The 16,433-nt window shown below is 47.1% G+C and overlaps 1 protein-coding gene across 1 annotated transcript in view; it reads right to left on the reverse strand.

Moving 5' to 3' along the window:
* abcg4a (ATP-binding cassette, sub-family G (WHITE), member 4a) overlaps nt 1–16,433 on the reverse strand; it is a 145,822-nt gene that overhangs the window by 3,949 nt on the left and 125,440 nt on the right. The window contains exons 8-14 of the mRNA XM_078198975.1: nt 15,453–15,567; nt 13,895–14,037; nt 11,639–11,737; nt 9,429–9,597; nt 5,957–6,057; nt 4,264–4,422; nt 3,092–3,210 (exon numbers count right to left, since the gene is read on the reverse strand). Of these exons, the coding sequence (XP_078055101.1) occupies nt 3,092–3,210; nt 4,264–4,422; nt 5,957–6,057; nt 9,429–9,597; nt 11,639–11,737; nt 13,895–14,037; nt 15,453–15,567 (905 nt within the window). The remainder of the gene's footprint in view (nt 1–3,091; nt 3,211–4,263; nt 4,423–5,956; nt 6,058–9,428; nt 9,598–11,638; nt 11,738–13,894; nt 14,038–15,452; nt 15,568–16,433) is intronic.

A 16,433-nucleotide genomic window follows, 5' to 3' on the forward strand; every position in this document is an offset into this window, starting at 1 on the left:
TCCTCAGAGGCAGACTTTCTGAGTACTGCCAACATTTCTTATTTGTATTTCTGAGTTCCTGAGTATTTTGCTTTTGCATTATTCCATGGGTGGGATTCTCCGACCACGCTCGCCTCTAAACCGGAGAATCCCGCCCGAGGTCAATGGATGGTCCGTCCCCCGCCAGCTACAATTCCCGTGGCAGGCAAGATGGGAGAATTCCGTCCCATATTTTGCATGGGAATCCACACCACCTGATAAGTGATCCACGCTCTAGAAACAGAAGAGCTCCTGTTTACTAGCAACTAACTTGGCGTAACATTGAGGTGGACTCAGTTCCCGTACATTGTGTTGGTTAAGCTGGATGGAACCAATGGGTCAGGAACGGCAATATAATTGAACGAAAATTGTCATTTGGTCTTACAGAACTTGAGTATCACTGAAGAAAGATATTTTGTCGAAGCTTTTCTTCATGCACTCAATATCCTGATCCTACCTTCCCCCCATATCCCTTGATCTCTTTGGCCCCAAGAGCTATATCTAATTTCATCGTGAAATCACACAATGTTTTGGCCTCAACTGCTTTCTGTGGTAGTGAATTCCACACATTCACCGCTCTCTGGGTGAAGAAATTTCTCCTCACCTCAGTCCTCAAACTATGACCCCTAGTTCCCCCACCATTGGGAACTTTCTTTCTGAATCCATCCTGCCTAATCCTGTTAGAATTTCATAAGTGCCCATGAGATCCCCTCTGACTTTTCTAAACGCCATTGACTATAATCCTAACCAACTTAGTCTCTCCTTATATGACAGACCTGCCATCCCAGGGATCCGCCAAGGTAAATTGGAAGATGCTCCATGGGTTAGTCTGCAGGTTGAGTATCATCTATTTGTAAATCCAAAAACCAAACATACCCAAAATCCACACTTTTTTTAAGCTCCTCGACATTTAGCGTGGGAAGTCTCTGACTGGAGCTGACACGAACCTCACCAAACTGCACCCAACCTTTAGCGCGGGGAGCCTGTGACCCAAGCCAACATGATCTGAGTCGACATGTACATCACCAACCACACCCAACCTTTAGCGCAGAAAGTCCAGTTTGTCTGCACCTTTTACCTTATGAACCCTCTCCCACAGGCAGAAGCGCACAGAAGGTGCCATGAATGGGAACTTGTTACAGGTACCTAATAATATTATTAAGTGGCAGAGCTAACTCTTCTAGCCATTCACTTTAGACTGTAGCTGGCCTATGCCTCAGTCATTGTAAAGTAAGTAGGCCTGGGCCTAAATGTGATATCCGAAAACCAAAATTATCTAAAATCTGAAACACAATCTGCCCTGAGAGTTTCGGATTAAGGATCTTTGATCTGCAGTGACTGTCACGACAACAGGAAGTGACAAATAACTCCATCAGCAATTGTAACATAAGAAAATAATTTGCACACAGCAAGATACAACAATCTATTACCTTCTTAGTAAAGTCATCGAGTCATAGAGGTTTGCAGCATGGAAGCAGGCCCTTCGGCCCAACTTGTCCATGCTGCCCTTTTTTTTTTGACCACTAAGCTAGTCCCAGTTGCCCGTGTTTGGCCCATATCCCTCTAAACCCATCTCACCCATGTAACTGTCTAAATGATTTTTAAAAGATAAAATTGTACCCGCCTCTACTACTACCTCTGGCAGCTTGTTCCAAACACTCAAAAACTGCCCCACTGGACCCTTTTATATCTCTCCCCTTAAACCTATGCCCTCTAGTTTTAGACTCCCCTACCTTTGGGAAAATATATTGACTATCTAGCTGATCTTTGCCCCTCATTATTTTATAGACCTCTATAAGATCGCCCCCAAGTCTCCGACGCTCCAGTCAACATCTAATGATGTTGGTTGAGGGATAAATATTAGTTGGAGCTTCCCTGATAGTCTTCGGATAGTGCTATATGATCTTTTACGTCAACCTGAAGGGCAGTCTGATGGAGCACACCTCCAGCAGAGCAGCACTCCCACAGCACAACACTGGATCAGCTGAGACTTTGTGCACAAGTAGCTGGAGCAGAATCCTATTTATTAATTCATTCTCTCATGGGATGTGGGCACCACAGGCAAGGTCAATGTTTGTTGCCCATTCCTACTTGCCCTTAAGCTGAGTGACTTGCTCAGCCATTTAGGAAGCAGTTAAGAGTTAACCACATAACTGTGGGAATGGAGTCACATCTAGGCCAGACCAGGTAAGGATGGCAGATCTCGTTCCCAAAAGAACAGATGCAGCAGGTAGCTAATCGAGAAATTAAGATCCAATTTGAGTGGCACGGTGGCACAGTGGTTAGCGCTGCTACCTTACAGAGCCAGGGTATCGGGTTCAATTCTGGCGTTGGGTGACTGTCTGTGTGGAGTTTGCATGTTCTCCCCGTGTCTGCGTGGGTTTCCTCCGGGCATTCCAGTTTCATCCCATAGTTCAAAGATGTGTGGGTTCAGTTGATTGGCCATGCTAAATTGCCCCTTGGTGTCAGGGTGATTAGCAGGGTAAATATGTGGGGTTACGGGGATAGGGCCAGAGTGCGATCGTGGCCAGTGCAGGTTCAATGGGCTGAATGGCCTCCTTCTGCACTGTAGGGATTCTATGATTTCAGTGCGACGGTGGGATTGGGAAACACACAACGGGATTCCTTCTCGAGCTTCCAGCAAAGAACGAGATGGGACATGGTCTCTTCCACCTTCTTCCGTCGGGAAAAAGATACAAAAGATTACATAGCAGCCGACTCAAAAACAACTTCTTCCCTGCTGCCATCAGACTTTTGAATGGACCCACCTAATATCAAGTTGATCTTTCTCTGCACCCTAGCTATGACTGTGACACTACATTCTGCACTCTCTCCTTTCCTTCTCTATGAACGGTATGCTTTGTCTGTGTAGCGCGCAAGAAACAATACTTTTCACTATATACTAATACATGTGACAATAATAAATCAAATCAGATGGGTAGGGGATGAGTGCACCTTGTATTTGCAAGAACGCGAGTTGAGTAGGTTTGAGATGATGGAGTTACGGAGAGAGCAGGAAATATGAAGAGCTTTTTTAATACTTTGACAAAAAAGAGTGTAAAGCAAGACTTACCTGACATAAGAGACGTAGGAGCTCCATTGCAGATAGGTGGGGATGGTGTCAAAACTAACAAAGAATCCAGAGAACAGAAGCACTGGAATGGCAGTAACTGGACCCACAAATGTGGCAACCTGGAGGCAGGTAAAGAGATAGAACAGAATGTTCAAATTAAAAGCACACAACACGACTAGGTTGGCATTTATAACTAATTACCATGTAATGCACATTGTTGCAAACCTCTCCATTCAAATTCAGTATGTGTGTTAGTTGGTTTGCAGACTTAGTAACACAATGTGTTAGAGGTTTTTTTTTATTCATTGGATCTGGGTGCCGCTGTCTGGGCAGCAGTTAGAATCATAGAATCCCTACAGTGCAGAAGGAGGCCATTCGGCCTATCGGATTTGGACCGACCACAATCCCACCCAGGCCCTATCCCCATAACCCCATGCATTTACCCTAGTGAGTCCCCCTGACACTAGGGGGCAATTTAGCATGGCCAATCCACCTAACCCCCACATCTTTGGACTGTGGGAGGAAATCGGGGCACCCCGAGGAAACCCACGCAGACATGGGGAGAATGTGCAAACTCCACACAGTCACCCAAGCTGGGAATTGAACCTGGGTCCCTGGCGCTGTGAGGCAGCGGTGCTAACCACTGTGCCACTGTGTAAATAAGAGTTATCAGCGGAAAGGCTGATAACCAGAGGGTACAGACATAAGACGATTGACAAAAGAAATCTAGTTGAGATGAAGATTTTTTTAAAATGCAGTGAGTTGCGATAATCTGTCAGGCTTAGTGGCACAGTGGTTAGCACTGCTGCTTCACAGCTCCAGGGACCTGGGTTCGATTCCCAGCTTGGGTCACTGTCTGTGTGGTGTTTGCAGATTCTCCTCGTGTCTGCGTGGGTTTCCTCCGGGTGCTCCGGTTTCCTCCCACAGTCCAAAGATGTGCGGGTTAGGTTGATTGGCCGTGCTAAAAATTGCCCCTTAGTGTCCTGAGATGCATAGGTTAGAGGGATTAGTTGGGTAAATATGTAGGGATATGGGAGAAGGGCCTGGGTGGGATTTCAAAAAAGCTGACACAGGCTTGATGGGCTGAATGGCCTCCTCCTGCTCCGTATCAGTCAATGGTCAGCAATCTTTGGGCGTATTTGTGTGGTTTCTGCACCGAGGTATGGCGTTACCTGTAATGATGTGGATGCAGCGCCGATCAGGAGACCAAGTGACTGGGCCACCAGTGCAGTCGCTGTGGCAAGACTGGCGAACAAGAGGAAGCGTGCAGCTTCAGGCGGCTGCGACGTCATCCAGTACACAATGCTGCAGTACACAATGGGACAGATCACCTGCAGGAAGGAACACAGCGGTTTAACAATGGGATCGGCCAACATTTCCAACCCAATTCTGCGGCACCGCTTCCGGTTCTGAACTTCAAAGCATCATTCAAATTCACAGCAGTTGCAAAGGAAACTAAAATGCTCTCATTAAACTCCAGGGGCGGGATTTACCGGCCGCGCTCGACCCAAGGTCGGAAAATCCCACCTGAGGTCAACGAAGCTTTGCATGGTCTGTGCTAAATTCTCCCTCTGTGTACCCGAACAGGTGCCGGAGTGCGGCGACGAGGGGATTTTCACAGCAACTTCATTGCCGTGTTAATGTGTAAGCCTACTTGTGACACTAGTTTAAAGTTTAAGTTTATTTATTAGTGTCACAAGTAGGCTTACATTAACACTGCAATGAAGTTAGTGTGAAAATCCCCTCGTCGCCACACTCCGGCGTCTGTTCGGGTGCACTGAGGGAGAATTTAGCATGGCCAATTCACCTAACCAGCACGTCATTCGGACTGTGGGAAGAAACCGGAGCACCCGGTGGAAACCCATGCAGACACAGGGAGAATGTGCAAACTCCTTATAGACAGTGACCTAAGCCGGGAATTGAACCCAGGTCCCTGACGCTGTGAGGCAGCAGTGCTAACCACTATGCCACCGTGCCGCCCAATAATAATAAATAAATAATAAATAAACTTTAAAAAAATAATATTTCCCAATCAGTCTGTCAACATCTTTCCTAACTTGAATAAAAATCTTTATTAAATTTTCCTTCTTTGCTTCAGTGAGAATAACTCCAATATTCCTGGAAATAACCTTTTCATAGAATCCCTACATTGCAGGAGGAGGCCATTTGGCCCATCGATACTGCACTGACTCTCTAACAGATAGAATCATAGAATCCCTACAGTGCAGAAGGAGGCCATTCAACCCATTGAGCCTGCACCGACAGCAATCCCACCCAGGCCCTATCCCCTTAATACCACATATTTACCTTGCTAATCTCCCTGACACAAAGGGGTCAATTTAGCATGGCCAATCAACCTAACCCACACATCTTTGGACTGCACTGCAGTGGGAGGAAACCGGAGCACCCGGAGAAAACCCACGCAGACACGGGAAGAAGGTGCAAATTCCACACAGACAGTCACCCGAAGCTGGAATTGAACCCAGATCCCTGGCTCTGTAAGGCAGCAGTGCTAACCACTGTGCCACTGTACCACTTCCTTTTAAAACCAGAGTCAGGCGATTCAAGAGAGGAGTTAGAAAGCACATCTTCACACAAAGGGTTGAAAGCTTGGAAGTCTCCCACAAAAAGCAGTGGGTATTAGCTCAATTAATAAGCTACCTGGGATCAATAGATCTTTTTCTGGGGTATAAGGGAACTAAAGTGAGTGGATGGAGTGGAGGTATAGATCTCGTTGAAAGGTGGATTAGCCTCAAGGGGCTTAATGACTGCCTCCTGTTCCTATGTACTTCATTATTGATACACACTCCCAATTTAATACTTTATTCAATGGAAAAAACAAATAAATATTTAAACACTACATACTTGAAAAGGAACATCTGCCATAGTTTTTGCCAAGTAGTAAGCTTTCAGGCTGTACCAATAGTTGAGGTGCTCTCTTAGAAAAACAGACATCTCAAGTGGAACTGAAGTGAGAGAGAAAATTAGTTAGAGACTTTCCGGTACGCATGTTTTAAATAATTAACAAAAAGTGCAACTTTCTGTTTTATTATTCATTCGTGGGACATGGGCGTCGCTGGATGGCCAGCATTCATTGCCCATCCCTAGTTGCCCTTGGAGGGCAGTTGAGAGCCAGATAAGTTTTTCCTGACAATCCACAATGGTTTTATGGTCATCAGTAAATTCTTAATTCCAGATGTTTTTTTATTGAATTCGAATTCTACCAGCTGCCATGGCAGGATTCGAACCCAGGTCCCCAGAACACTAGCTGCGTTGTGGATTAATACTCTGGCGATAATACCACTGGGTCATTGTCTCCCCTATGAACACAGTGATAGGGAATAGAATCATTATGGAGCCATTATAGACAGAAGCCATTTGGCCCATCAACACCATGCTGGCTCTCTGTGATCTGATTGGATAAGTAGTTTTTTTTCTCTCTGAGGGATCTGTGGATCCTGGGGAATGGAGTTCCTCAATATTAAATCTATGGTAAAAATGGAGTATAGTACAAGAATATGTTTCACTGTAATTAATGACCTGCTTATTTGCATTTATCAGCATATGTACATTTCTAAACAGGGCTGAGTTGAGTAGAAAATCTAGGCTGACATTGGGAGTGCTGCACTGTCAGAGGTACTGTTTATCCACTCTGTCCATGCCCCTCATAATCTTGTAGACTTCTATCAGGTTGCCCCTCAACCTCTGTCGTTCGAGTGAGAGGTACTGTTTATCAGGGGTGCCTTCAAACCAAGGCCACTTCTATTCTTTCAGATGTCAGAGATCCCATGGCACTGTTTCGAAGAAGAACGGGAGAATTCTCCCCAATGTCTTGGCCGATACTTACCTCTTAATAAGAAACACAGATAATCTGGTGAGTAGCATATTGCTACTTGTGGGTTCCCCACTGTATGACCTACTTTACAGTACTTACAATACTTCAAAAGTATTTAGTTGGCTGTCAAGTGCTTTACAATGATAATTGGCTATTGCAATTGAGTGTTTAATCTTGTGTTTGGAGGTGTGTAGAATTCACAGAATCAAGAGGCCTTATGGCCCATCGGGTCTGCATCGACTCTCCGAAAGAGCCCGAACCCCCCCCTGCCCTGTCCCTGTAACCTCAGTAAGAAGTTTAACAACACCAGGTTAAAGTCCAACAGGTTTATTTGGTAGCAAAAGCCACACTAGCTTTCGGAGCGCTGCCCCTTCATCAGGTGAGTGGGAGTTCTGTTCACAAACAGGGCATATAAAGACACAAACTCAATTTACAAAATAATGGTTGGAATGCGAGTCTTTACAGGTAATCAAGTCTTAAAGGTACAGACAATGTGAGTGGAGAGAGGGTTAAGCACAGGTTAAAGAGATGTGTATTGTCTACAGCCAGGACAGTTAGTGAGATTTTGCAAGCCCAGGCAAGTCATGGGGGTTACAGATAGTGTGACATGAACCCAAGATCCCGGTTGAGGCCGTCCTCATGTGTATGGAACTTGGCTATCAGTTTCTGCTCAGCAATTCTGTGTTGTCGAGTGTCATGAAGGCTGCCTTGGAGAACGCTTACCCGAAGATCAGAATCCTTTCACAACAGAATGTTTCAGATGAGAAGATGATGAAGAAATCCAGGCATTTTGTGATTTTGTGTCTGTGTGGATTGAGTCTGTGTCTTGTGGGTTCTGTTTGTGGACGGAATTCCCACTCGCCTGAGGAAGGGGCTCAGAGCCTCGAAGGCTTGTGTGGCTTTTGCTGCCAGGTGGACCTGTTGGACTTTGGCCTGGTGTTGTTAGACTTCTTACTGTGTTTGCCCCGGTCCAGCGCCGGCATCTCCACATCATGACTCACAATATGTAGCATCATTAGAAATATGTTTTTCTTCAAGTGCATTGGTGATATTGCTGTGGATAGACACCAGGATGTGGAGGTGCCGGCGTTGGACTGGGGTGGGCACAGTGTGGGGTCTCTCAGCACCGGGTTGAAGTCCGGCGGGTTTGTTTGGTAGCAGATGCCACTTGCTTTCGGAGCGCTGCCCCTTCATCGGGCGGGTGGGAGTTCAGTTCGCAGGCAGGGCACATGGGGACACGAACTCAATTTGCAAAATAGTGGTTGGAATGCAAGTCTTTGCAGGTAATCAAGTCTTGAAGGTACGGACGATGCAAGTTGGGAGAGGGTTAAGCACAGGTTGGGGAGATGTGTATTGTCTACAGCCAGGACAGTTAGTGAGATTTTGCAAGCCCAGGCAAGTCGTGGGGGTTACATGTAGTCATAGAATCCCTACAGTGCAGAAGGAGGCCATTTAGCCCATTGAGTCTGCACCAACCACAATCCCACCCAGGCACTATCCCCCGCATACACACGCATTCACCTTGCTAATCCCCCTGACACTAGGGTCAATTTAGCATAGCCAATCAACCTAATCCGCACAACGTCCGGACTGTGGGAGGAAACCGGAGCACCCGGAGGAGCAAACCCACGGAGACACGGGGAGAATGTTCAAACTCCACACAGACACAAAATCACAAAATGCCTGGATTTCTTCATCATCTTCTCATCTGAAACATTCTGTTGTGAAAGGATTCTGATCTTCGGGTAAGCGTTCTCCAAGGCAGCCTTCATGACACTCGACAACACAGAATTGCTGAGCAGAAACTGATAGCCAAGTTCCATACACATGAGGACGGCCTCAACCGGGATCTTGGGTTCATGTCACACTATCTGTAACCCCCACGACTTGCCTGGGCTTGCAAAATCTCACTAACTGTCCTGGCTGTAGACAATACACATCTCTTTAACCTGTGCTTAACCCTCTCTCCACTCACATTGTCTGTACCTTTAAGACTTGATTACCTGTAAAGACTCGCATTCCAACCATTATTTTGTAAATTGAGTTTGTGTCTTTATATGCCCTGTTTGTGAACAGAACTCCCACTCACCTGATGAAGGGGCAGCGCTCCGAAAGCTAGTGTGGCTTTTGCTACCAAATAAACCTGTTGGACTTTAACCTGGTGTTGTTAAACTTCTTACTGTGTTTACCCCAGTCCAACGCCGGCATCTCCACATCCTGTAACCTCGCACATTTACCACAGCTAATCCACCTCAGCTGCATATCTTGTGTGTGTACTGCGTGTCTCTGTAAATAAAATCTTATAAGTGTGTCGAGATAGGCTCCAGTCCTATCCTTCATCACTTGATTATTTGGAATAGAACAATGGTGTTGTGAAAAGGTCCGTATAAATCAAGTCTTTGTGCTGATTGTTTAAGCACCTCCACTCAGGAGAAACCCAAGAAGAAAATACACAGGCTAAAGATTACAATCAAACAGCGTGAGAATCAGATTCTTCCTTACAGGTCAGTACAGTTGGCATAAGAGCAGCAAACATGAGGAACAGCATGGAGAAGAAGAGACATCCTGTGTTGTTGAATACTTTCTCTGCTTCATCGCCAATGTTCAGGTAGAGCAGGCCTATTAAGACTCCAATGCAGATGTGGGACATGAACCGTAAGTGGGTGAGAACCTAGAGGAGACAAGATAATGGAACCCACTGTGAGACTTGCAATGCAGAGTGCCCCGAATTGTCCGCTTGTGGCATGTTGGACCAACTCAACACACGCACGCACTTAAACGCACACGGTATTCCATTTTCCAATTCTCTCCACTCCTGCGAACATTCAATCCCAGAACAGTTCCCTGGCATCTTATTCACGTTTAATGTGATTTGCTGTGAAAATCCCCTAGTCGCCACACCCCGGTGCCTGTTCGGGTACACTGATGGAGAATTTAGCATGGCCAATGCACCTAACCAGCACGTCTTTCGGACTGTGGGAGGAAACCGGGGCACCTGGAGGAAACCCACGCAGACACGGGGAGAACATGCAAACTCCACATAGACAGTGACCCAAGCCGGGAACTGAATTCAGGTCCCTGGCGCTGTGAGGCGGCAGTGCTAAACACTGTGGCATCAAGATTTGCAAAAGAAGCAAATGTGATGTGAGAAAAACCTTTTCACACAAGGTGTAGTTGGGGTCTGGAATGCACTGCCTGGGAGTATGGTGGAGGCAGTTCAATCGAGGCATTCAAGAGGGTATTAGATGGTTATTTCAGTAGAAACAATGTGTAGGGGTACGGGGGGGGAGGGGGGAGGGAGGCAGGGGAATGGCACAAAGTCATGATGCTCGTTCAGAGAGCCGGTGCATACACGATGGGCCAAATGGCCTCCTTCTGCACTGTAGCAATTCTGTGATTTTTGTGACGTGTGGGAGCCCAGAAGGTGAAAGTTGGAGTAACAATTGGAAATTCGACAGGTCTGGAAGAGTCTATGGAGAGAGAAACTGAGGTTCAGGTCCACAACCTCTCATTCAAACTGGGAGATGTCGGCAATGAGCATTTCTAAACAAGCAGAGAACCAATGTAAAGGAGGGTACAGAGAAAGATCAGCAGCTAAAGGTCTGTGATTGGGTGGATGGAAAGAGTAATTCAATGATAACAGGTCCTCCACTACATCACAAATCTTCCCCTCTTCTTTCTTTACCTCCCCCGGCCCACGCACCTCCTCCCACTCCCCACCACTTCCATTTCCACAGCTCTGCACTTGCTTATTAGCTGTTCATCTCTCACAGTTTCCAACTCTGATAAAACCCTCACTGGCCCTAAGCATCAACTCTGTTCCACTCTCCACAGATGTTGTCTGACCTGCTGAATATTTTTCAGTATTTTCTGCTCAGGTCTCCGGCACCCGCGGTATTTTGCTCTGGTTAATGAAGATGGTGCTTTGACTGTGGAAGCCTTCCTGTCAAAAGCCCAATGTCGACCTCCGCCCACAAGGGGTCAATGGTGAGCACTCAAGAGTGGGAACAATGGGGGTGAATTTTCCCGTTCTGCTCGCCATGGGAATCGGAGTGGGCGAGGGGCGGACCACGGAATGGTCCATTGACCTCGGGCGGGATGTTCCGGTGAGCGCGGCCGGAAAATCCCACCCAATGAGTGATTTCCCCTTTCCCAGCCAGGGAAGGCTATAGTCTAGTGTAGCCACTCTGTTGCATTTCCAGTTCTTGGCTCTTTTGTTTTGACTGATCTTGACCTCACTTGAGGACCACATGCGCCTACCTTCCTGAGGTGCTGAGGTGGGAACTTTTAAAGTTAAAGTTTATTTATTAGTTACAAGTAGGCTTACATTAACACCGCAATGAAGTTACTCTGAAAATCCCCGAGTTGCCACACTCCAGTGCCTGTTTGTGTACACTGAGGAAGAATCTAGCATGGCGAATGTACCTAACCAGTACGTCTTTCGGACTGTGGGAGGAAACGGGAGCACCCGGAGGAAACTCATGCAGACACAGGGAAAATGTGCAGACTCCACACAGACAGTGACCCAAGCTGGGAATCAAACTTGGGTCCCTGGCACTGTGAGGCTGCAGTGCTAACCACTGTGCCACAGCGCAGCCCAGATTACTCCCCTAAATAACAGGGAACTGAAGTGAATTGCAACCTCCCCCCAACCCTCACACTGAAGTTAGTTTCCAATTCTAAAACAGAAGCACAAATCCAGCCAACCTTACCATGTCTCTCAATATGGAAATAAAGGTTCTTCTGAAGAGAATACAAAACTGAACGAAGGAGCTGATGGCAAAAGTGCGGCTCTCAATGGGGCCCGTGTCCTGTACAGAGAAAGACAGAATATCAGCGGTGCCTGTAAGTTTTCAGTTTTTGTGCTTGTTATATTGAGGGTGAAGGGCACTAGGTTGAAAGAAGTTTCCATTTTTGGCATTCAGTCTCGAATGTCACCTCGACAGTCCAATGAACGGAAGAGCTTTCCTTAATTCAGCAAAATGGCTTTGACTCCACCCTTTGAGGACTGTCCTTCACAGCAACTTGACTGCTCCTATTTTCCAATGCTCAATGCCTATGACCCATTCTCAGCCGCAGTACTGAGAGAGTTTTTCATTTTATAAATTCGTGGGACATGGGGCATCGCTGGCTGGCCAGCATTTATTGCCCATCCCTCGTTGCCCGAGGGCAGTTGAGAGTCAACCACATTGCTGCGGCTCTGGAGTCACATGTAGGCCAAGACCGGGTAAGGACGGCAGATTTGCTTCTCTAAAGGACATTAGTGAACCAGATGGATTTTTCCGACAATCGATAATGGTTTCATGGTCATCAGTAGATTCTCAATTCCAGATTTTTATACTGAGTTCAAATTCTATCATCTGCCGTCCGGGTCCCCAGAACATTAGCTGAGGTTCTGGATTCATAGTCTAGCGATAATACCATTAGGCCATCGCCTCCCCATGTTGGGAGTTGTTGTCTTTCAGATGAGACAGGACATAGGAGTGGGAGTAGGCAATATGCCCCTCAAGCCTTCTCCACCATTCGTTACAATCATGGATGATCTTTGACCTCATCTCCACTTTCCTGCCCAATTTCCATATCCCTTGGTTCCAAAATCTATCGATCTCAGTCCTGAATCGACTCAGCGACCCGCATATACAATTGTCCAGGGTAGAAAATTCCAAAGATTCGTTACCGCCTGACTGAAGAACTTTCTCCTCATTTCAATCGTGAATACCCAATCCCTTATCCTGAATAACCATAGAATCCCTACCGTGCTGAAGAGGCCATTCAGCCCTTCGGGTCTGCACTGACTCTGTGAAAGAGCATCCCACCCGGGCCCTCCCCTCTGCCCTATCCCACTGCATTTATCATGGTTAATCCACCCAACCTGTACATCTTTGGACACTAAGGGGCAATTTATCATAGAATCCCGACAGTGCAGAAGGAAGCCATTCGGCCCATCGAGCCTGCATTGACAACAATCCCACCCAGCCCCTATCCCCATAACCCGACGTATTTACCCTGCTCATCCCACTAATCTTCACATCTTGGGACACTAAGGGGCAATTTAGCATGGCCAATCAACCTAACCTACACATTTTTGAAGCGTGGGAGGGAACCGGAGCACCCGGAGGAAACCCACGCAGACACGGGGAGAATGTGCAACTCCGCACAGACAGTGACCCTGACGCTGTGAGGCAGCAGTGCTAATCACTGTGCCACCGTGCCACCTGTGGTCACTTGTTCTAGACTCTTCCAGCCAGGGAAGCAAGCTCCCAGCATCTACCCTTTCAAACGCACTCAGAATTTGAGATGTTGTGATGATATAATGTCTCATTCTCTTAAACACGAGTGACATTAAACCGAAGCCCTGTTTGCCCTCTTAAATGGAAAGAAAAGATCCCATTGTACTATTTCAAAGAAGAAGCGGGGGAGATCTGGATAAGACCATCCAACATCACAAAAAACATGATCTGGTCATGATTATATCACTGTTTGTGAGAGCTTGCGATGTGCAAACTGACTGCTGTGTTCCCTACATCCCAACAGTGACTGCTCTTCAGTAGCATTTGAAGCACTTTGGGAGGCAGTTTGTGGCACCTTGAGGTGGCGAGAGGTGCTATGCAAAAGCATTTTTTAAAGGTGGGATTTTCCAGCCCTTCCCACTGAAGAGATTTTCCAGACCCACCTTCCCCGGGCAGCAATCTCCCTGGTGACAGGGCAGGAAAACCATACAAAATGCGGCACTAGAAGATCCCTCCAGTGGCCAATGGCTCACCATGGGTCACGAGCGGGGAGGTGAAATCCCAGCCATATGTCTTTTATCCATAGAATATGGGAAGTTGCTGAGGCTGGCGGAAAATGTTTGGTATTCTAATGCAATGAGAACACATTGAAAATTCTACCAAGCTGGTGTCTACTTGAATATTCTTCCTTTTGCTGCTAAAACACCAGGAAGCACAGTTTGAGTCTCATGCTATTACCGTCAGGCTCTGGGTCTTCCAGGCTGATGGATCACTCCCATTGGATGGGTTCTTCTTCTCCGCCATGGTGCACATTCCGTCCTGAACAGCCTTAAACAGCAGAGGGTTCAAATCCCCGTATTCACCCGAGGCAACCTCGATAACTGGGCAAGGCGGCAAAAACAAAATTCATTGTGATGGTCAGAGTGACACGCGCGGATTTGAAAGTTCACAGCAGTGGGTGGGATAGGGAGAGGAATAAACCAGACACGTTTAGGATTCGGGTGCAGAAGGCGGCACAGTGGCAAGCACTGCTGCCTCACAGCGCCAGGGACCCGGGTTCGATTCCCGGCTTGGGTCACTGTCTGTGCAGAGTCTGCATGTTCTCCCCATGTCTGCCTGGGTTTCCTCCGGGTGCTCCGGTTTCCTCCCACTGTCTGAAAGGTGTGCTGGTTAGGTGCGTTGGCCATGCTAAATTCTCCCTCAATGTTACCCGAACAGGTGCTGGAGTGTGGCAACTAGGGGATTTTCACAGTAACTTCATTGCAGTGTTAATGTAAGCCTACTTGTGACACTTATAAATAGAAGGGTCACAAATTCATCCTTTACAAGACAAAGTCCTGAGATTAGGGGCAGCATGGTGGCACAGTGGTTAGCACTGCTGCCTCACAGTGCCAGGGACCTGGGTTCGATTTCGGCCTCAGGTAAATGTGTGGAGTTTTCACATTCTCCCCATGTCTGCGTGGGTTTCCTTTGGGTGCTCCGGTTTCCTCCCACACTCCAAAGATGTACAGATTAGGTGGATTGGCCATACTAAATTGCACTTTAGTGTTCAAAGATGTGTTGGTTAGGGGGATTAGCAAGGTAAATATCACCCTCTGTGTGAAAAGAGTGGTGGATGGTGAGTGTCTGGAATGAGTTGCCAGAGGTAGTAATAGAGGCGGGTACAATTTTGTCTTTTAAAAAGCATTTAGACAGTTACATGGGTAAGATGGGTATAGAGGGATATGGACCAAACGTGGGCAATTGGGTGTAGCTTAGTGGTTAAAAAAGGGCAGCGTGGACAAGTTGGGCCGAAGGGCCTGTTTCCATGCTGTAAAAACCTCTATGACTCTATGACTAAATATGTGGGGTTATGGGAATGGGCCTGGGTGGGATTCTCTGTTGGAGAGTCAGTGCAGACTGGATGGGCCAAATGGTCTCCTTCTGCACTGGGGGGATTCAAGTGGAGCGGAGGTGGAGAAGCTTTGTGCCAGAAATCTGAACACACAGGGAAATAGTCCTTTCTGAGGGATGCAACTAATCTCAGCCGATGTTGACACTCGAGACTGGAGGAATCTGAGCTGATTTCCTCTTTGCAAGGCGTGCTGAGCTGCACCATCCAGGGTAGATCCAGCAGATTGAGGCCATTTGGCCCATTATACCCATGCAAACCCCTTGGCAGTGCTATCCAATTAATCCCACTCTTCACCGCTTTCCCCATAGCCCTGTATCTTTCCCCCTTCAGCCCACTAAACACAGGCTGGATATAGACCCCTTGGTTGAAGCGCATTAATGGAGGAGTGCCTTTATCACTTACTAAAGTCAGCGGGGTTGTGATAGGTTGGACAATGCAATCCCAGACCTTTCAGATAGGGGATGAGGTTGGGAACTATTCCTTTGTAGATGCACTGCCCTTGGCTCACGATGAACAGCTGTGAGGAGAGAAAGGAGATTGGAATTAAACCATGTTAAAAATTTGTTTAAACTTGGCCAAGCTGTTTAAAAACTAACCAGGTTCAACCATGAATTATTTTTTGCCTGTTTTGTCCTTTCTGCTGACGACTGTATGTTATTGGTTTAAACAGATGACAGAATATTGTGTTTATGGGATGACTAACTTGATGGGATTATTTTCTGATCCTACAATGGAGCTGCTTTAATATTAGTAAAATAGTCAGGATCCCAGTGCTGGCTCAGCGCAAATAACTACCACCGATTCAACCGTCTATTTTTTTATTCATTCATGGGACATGGGCGTCGCTGGCTGGCCAGCATTTATTGCCCATCCCTAGTTGCCCAAGGGCAGTTGAGAGTCAACCACTTTGCTGTGGCTCTGGAGTCAAATGTTGGCCAGACCAGGTAAGAACGGCAGATTTCCTTCCCTGAAGTGAACCAGATGAGTTTTACCGACAATTGACCATGGTTTCATGGTCATCAGTAGATTAATTTCAATTAACCACGAGCCCCGTCTTCAAGTTGTACCATTTTTTATGTTTCTGATTGATGTGTTTGTTTCCCTCCCCCCGCCAACGGCCCCCGTCACCCCCCCCCCCCCGTGCCCCCCTCCGCCGCCCCCCCCTCCCCCCCGAGTTGGTTCAACATCCTCTTCTCCGCTTAAAGAAAGCTGTGGGTTCTGTCCCTACTTGAGGACGTGATCCCAGAAACTAGGCTGACTGCAGTACCGAGAGAGTGCCGCACTGTCAGAGGTCCTTTGCACGTCTCGTTAAGCATGACTCTCATCTACCTCTTTAGACGAGGTTCCAAAGATGCCATGGCAAACTTTGAAGACAGCTGGGGG

Source organism: Mustelus asterias, chromosome 27 (genome assembly GCF_964213995.1).
Source record: "Mustelus asterias chromosome 27, sMusAst1.hap1.1, whole genome shotgun sequence".
Taxonomy (NCBI): Eukaryota; Metazoa; Chordata; class Chondrichthyes; order Carcharhiniformes; family Triakidae; genus Mustelus; species Mustelus asterias.